This window comes from Carassius auratus, chromosome 19 (genome assembly GCF_003368295.1).
Source record: "Carassius auratus strain Wakin chromosome 19, ASM336829v1, whole genome shotgun sequence".
In the NCBI taxonomy this organism is placed as follows: Eukaryota; Metazoa; Chordata; class Actinopteri; order Cypriniformes; family Cyprinidae; genus Carassius; species Carassius auratus.
Window position 1 is genome coordinate 4839247 of NC_039261.1, and position 5640 is coordinate 4844886.

A 5640-nucleotide genomic window follows, 5' to 3' on the forward strand; every position below is an offset into this window, starting at 1 on the left:
TTCTAGTAGGAATTTTGCTTTTTATGTCAATATTTCATACATGTGGGTAGATTTATAAGAGAGGGGAAAATAAAGGAATAGTTTACCCAGAAATAAAAGTTGTGTCATCACATACATTCATGCCACTAAAGATTTGCACACAAGTATTGATTTGTGTCCTTGTAGAAGATTGAAATCTTTAGACCCCATTCACTATATGCTACACCGCAAAAAAACAAAAAACAAAACAAAAAAAAACAGCACGAATTCCTTTGAATTCAATCTATGCATACACATTCAGATTTAACTTAGAACTGTAATAGAATAATATAAACTTGTCATCTATTGAATAAATGCTTCCAAAATAAGCTAACTGTGCTTTTACTTTCATTTAGTTAGTTAATTGTGAGGTGAGAGGCCAAAAGGGTTCTTGAAGATTACGGTAATACTGTCACCTGCTGGTGGAGCAAAGAAATAGACTACATCTGTGAAAAGTGTCGTCACAGAGGGGGAAAATATATTACATAGAACTGAACCAGCTATTACAACACAACACGTTTTTGTGGTTTATTTTTTATTAACTTTTAACAGGATTGTTATTACAATAAAATGAATAAATAAGATAATAAACCACATATGATTTAATGTTCATTTGTTTTATTGTATTGTAAATATCTTTTATCAGATACAAAAACGTCAGATAAAACATGAAAAATGTACATTTTTGCTGTGTGAAAAATTGACATTATTTTTACATTAATGCTTTATTTTAATCTTTACTAGAAACGTCTCTGGACGTTTTGGATGAATTATAAGCAGTGCAATAATAATTAATTCCAGTGTGTGGCAGAAGAGCTCACAAGTTATTGCTTTCATGTAAGTAGAATAAATTTTGAGTCTCAAAATTTAGTATATTGTGAACTGACTCATTATATATGGATTTTTTTTATTCACGAATGAAAATGGGCAGTAATATAATAAGTAATAAACAAAGCAGAGTTTTGTTTGTATTATTATTTTAAAGCCTTAAATCTACTCTTGTAATTAGTAATTATTTGTACTTGTTTACGGACGTGATTTTCTTATTGCTTATTTTCTTATCGTTTATTATTGTTTTTTTATTGTAATTTATATGTTATTGTTATTTATTATTAATGATGATAAATAATAATAATAATAATAATAATAATAATAATAATAAAATTTATTTACTTTTCATTTTGACTGTATCCCTTTTCTGAGATCTGGTATGTTTTAATGGCTTTTTTGTTTCTTTTTAATTTACACAAAGGGATCAGCGAATCAGCTGTAACTTTACACTTGTGAATATTACTTTTTACACACACACACACACACACACACACACACACACAAAAACCCATGCAAGTACAGTATGTTCTGTTTTTGTGAAGAAATATCAGAACAGCACTCTTGCTCTGGTGTGGCGCGCGGCGCGCATGGGGCTCTCTAGCGCTCGGCGTCGCTGTGGTCAGAGCAGGAACTACAGGAGCAGCGCTCTGGGTCGAGCACAGCTGTCAGAAGCTTGCGGGACGACATAACCACCTCAGAGCTGCCAACGGATCTCATCTGTGCGACAGGTATGACCAAAATACTTAGTCCTACACAGAGAATAACACGTAGTCGTATTTTATCAACCCATATTCACTCGTATTCAAAAGTTGGTGTGTCGTAAGATCTGGTTTTGTTATTGTACTTACAAAGCATGCTAGCTGGCCAACCATATGGTGTTGTTAACTAAGCCCAGTGTGTTTATAAGCTAATCTACGTCAACTCTTAAAGCATGCGAGGTTTTACATGTTTGATCTGTCGTTTTCAGCTCTTAGACGTTTTTTTAACCTCTGGTTATCGACATAACGTAGATGGTGTAATGTGAAATAGTGCTAACTGTCGAGCTAATGTGCTAACGTACCTTAATGTACACTGACAGCTAACGTTAGCTCACTGACAGCTAACACTAACATTAAAACTCGTCCTTATTGTGTACTAATATATTATTTAGGAAATATCACATACTGGAATAGCTGTTAACTGTAAACATTATTCTACTGTATTATTCATGAGAAGCATCTTGTGTTTTCTGATCACTTTGTGGTTTCTGTATCCAGCTGTCTGATATTGTTACTGTTTTAAACAGCCAGAGGCAATACATGGTGCACACTAAGTGTTAGATAAGCTCAAAACTCTCAATAGGATACAAGACACAGTCCTGCTGGAGTTTTATCTGAATGAATTTTTATTAGCACAATAAATGATGTAGAGTTAGGTTAGTTGCTAGACACTCAGATATAATGATGTTGTTTTACAGTTGTTTTGTGTCTTGTTTGTTCTTGATCGCCGAGTATGTAAATCCATCATCCATTCACTCTCTGTAATAAGTCGTTGACGTCAGTTTGTCTTCCATCCAGCAGCATGGCTCGTGGACACCAGAAAATCCAGTCTCAGCAGAAGAACGCCAAGAAGCAGGCAGAAATCAAGAAGTCCAAAGGCCACGACCAGAAGACGGCGGCGAAAGCGGCGCTGGTGTTCACGTGTGGCGTCTGCAGGGTCAGTGGTAATTATAGCCGGTTATATTTCCCCCGTCAGATCATCCTTATAGGCTCTTTTCAACTAAGTCTCAATACCATCTTATGACAGATTGCACTTTTTTAATACTTTTTGAACTTAATTGTATACGCTTTGGACATTTTCTGAACACTGCCCAAAGAAAGGAGTCTGTGTTTTCCCTGCACGCCATCGATATGAAGCAGATTTTATATATGGGTGTGTGTAGACAATGAAAGTGTTTGGAAATTTTTGTTCTCAAGCTGTAACTTGTTTCTGACTTTGAAAGTTATTCACTGTAGGGAACAACCCTGACTTGTCAGTACAACTTCTACCAGTAACTGAGAGCCACACATGAGAGTTATGGGCACCAAACGTCCCATTTTACCAGTAGTTTTGTGTATGCGAATGTGTTGAATATATCACTTTCGTAATTACAATGTATATAGCTGTACACATGCTTTCATTGCTGTGTATAAATCAGTCGACTGTCAGAAAAGACATTGCCTTCAGTTTCTTGAAGCTGTGGTCACATTAGCCAAAATCTATTGTCAGTCGATTAGTGATGTATGAAGTCATCATCAAAGCAGGCTTTTTCTGTTGGGTAATGCAGTGAATTGAGATGACCAACTTGAACCTGTTGTGAAATCTTAAGTGAAATTCCTCATGGCCTGGATTCCTATTGAAATAAGCTTTTCCCTGTGAAAAGTGGCAGACAATGTGACCGCACCTTTATAATACTGTCTGTGTATTTCAGGACTGCACATTCATGACTTAACAAATAATCACGCTTCTTTGACCTATAATCACAGTTGTTAATTAGGATTGTCCTCATTTGCACTGTCATGTAAGCCAGATATTAAGAGAACGTCAGCTTGCATGCAGGGTTTATTTGACCTCACTTAGTTTCCTGATTTATCATATTTACCATATACAATTAAAACAGTCTCTACATTATGAAATACTGGTTAAAGCTTGTCTCAAAAGCCGAAACGTTGAAATTCCTGAACTTAATTGCAATAACTCCAAATTGTTAGCATTTGTTTCTATTAAAATGATAAGAGAATTGATATTGTAGCACAAGCGGTTTGGTGAAGGAACACAGACTGGCTTGTTACCCTTTCATTGAGCAGAATCTCTTTTAGTGGAGTCGTCTAAAATGGGAAGGTTTTTCTCTCCGCTGCTGTCAGCTTTCACTTGCTCAGTGAGGGTTTGATATTAAGACCAATATTACCAATTTACACTGCACTGACACTATTGGATGAGAAAAACAAATAAACTAAACGGAGTTGAATAATGACACTAACTTGGCAACATGGACATTGTTTTTCAACTGAATTGACACTGAACTGACTTCTGTAGAGCTGCTTATAGAGGAACTGAACTTTCTTTCATAATTGATGAACTTTGCAATAACCACACTGTTGGTGAACTGAATTGAGCTGATTAATGACCCGGTCTTCTGTAGTAGAGCTAGAATTACACAGCGCACGCACATTATTTTGGATTAACCGTTGGTCAACACTAATATATATTTGGGGAAGGATTCTCACTATTAACTAACTATTCACTATGACTTTTGCCTAAATTTGCTGTTTATTAGTCGTTAGTAAGGGAGTTGGGATGTTTATGTGTGGGGTAGGTTTTAAGCGATCTAAATTATGGTGATTCAGAATAAAATATTAATATGTGCTTTATAAGTACTAATAAACAACGAGTTAGTTTTACTGAAGTTATACTGAGTGTGTGTATATGTTAGTAAAAATGTATCCACTGGAAAGCTCTGATTGGTGGATTTAAAATGTTGAGATCTGGCAACCCCAAGCAGTGCATAATCATTCAGGTGTTAATTGGTTTGTTGTATAGAGTGTTTGTTTCATGAAGCCAGACCTGGATTCCTCGAGCTATAGCATGGTGAACTAAACCATGCAACCTTTCTGTTTTACAGTCGCAGATGCCAGATCCCAAGACCTTCAAGCAGCACTTTGAGAGCAAGCACCCCAAGAGCCCCCTTCCCCCAGAGCTGGAGGGTGTGGAGGCGTAAAGACACCAGGGCTTGATGATTGTATAAAACATCACTATAAGAGTCCTGATCTCAAGTTTTACTCAGCAGGACACGATCAGCGCTCTTTCCTGAGTTTTATACATGCATCCTCCCCTTCACTGCAGACATGAATCCCGTGGATCAAAGACTGATGACGTTTAGCTTCCCTCTCAACACTGTTTCAGTGCTCTTGCCTTGGCTGCGATCAGATCAGTGTATTACCTCAACCTGCGCTCACACGCTTTCTTTTCTCCTCTTTCTTCTGTCATTTAATAGATTGAGAGAAATAAGAACACTACCAGTGATCCTCAAGTGATCATCAGTAACATAAATGTGGTAGTTACAGACATATTTGTCTGCTTTTGCTTGCTAGATAAGTCATAGATGAGTGCAAATGGACATGGGACTGGCTTCTTGAGATTTTCTCATTCACTAATTTTGCTTTCCACCGATCGATCTCTTTTAGTCCAAAGCGAACTGGATCTATACACTGAAACTGGAACCTGATGTGTTTCTGTGAATCACTGGATGTGCCCGAGGTTACTGTATTCTTCATTTTAAAGTTGCTGCAAATGTTATTTCTCTTTGGAATGATCTCAAACAATATCGCCTCAATGTTTGATATTCCCGCTCAAGCCGCCTGGTTTCCGCACCACTGTAATATATCTCTGTAATAAAACTGTATCTCTGTAATAAAACTGAACTTTAAGACGTTGTGAGGCATGTCTTCAACACAGCTGGTAAGAAACGCGAGTCTAAAAACTTGATTTAAATATACTTTCGAAGCGTGAATGGAAAAAGATTTGACCGTGGCAACCAGGAACAGTGTTTCTAGGGCAGTTATTACGCACCGTTACCATGAAACAACACTGCAGGTCAGAAGTCACAGCAGAAGCACACCGAACCAGACTCTGAAGGTTTGACCTGAACATGTCTGGAGCTCCGGCCATGTCAACTGATATTTCAAAGTTGCAATAAAGCTGAAATAACACAAATATTAGATGGAAAATTAGAACTGTTGCGTTGGCAACTAACTGGAATAAGTGAGTTTAACC

The 5640-nt window shown here is 37.0% G+C and overlaps 1 protein-coding gene across 2 annotated transcripts; it reads left to right on the forward strand.

Moving 5' to 3' along the window:
• Positions 1-1421: 1421 nt before the first annotated feature.
• On the forward strand, positions 1422-5301 carry znf706 (zinc finger protein 706). Of its 2 annotated transcripts, none has more exons than XM_026288460.1 (3): positions 1422-1577; positions 2406-2544; positions 4490-5301. In XM_026288460.1, the coding sequence occupies exons 2-3, from the start codon at positions 2410-2412 to the stop codon at positions 4583-4585; spliced, it is 231 nt and encodes a 76-aa protein (XP_026144245.1). In that variant the 5' UTR covers positions 1422-1577; positions 2406-2409; the 3' UTR covers positions 4586-5301. The 2 variants fall into 2 exon arrangements, with proteins under 2 accessions (XP_026144245.1, XP_026144244.1); XM_026288459.1 differs by having other exon boundaries at positions 1437-1577; positions 2409-2544.
• Positions 5302-5640: the final 339 nt, after the last annotated feature.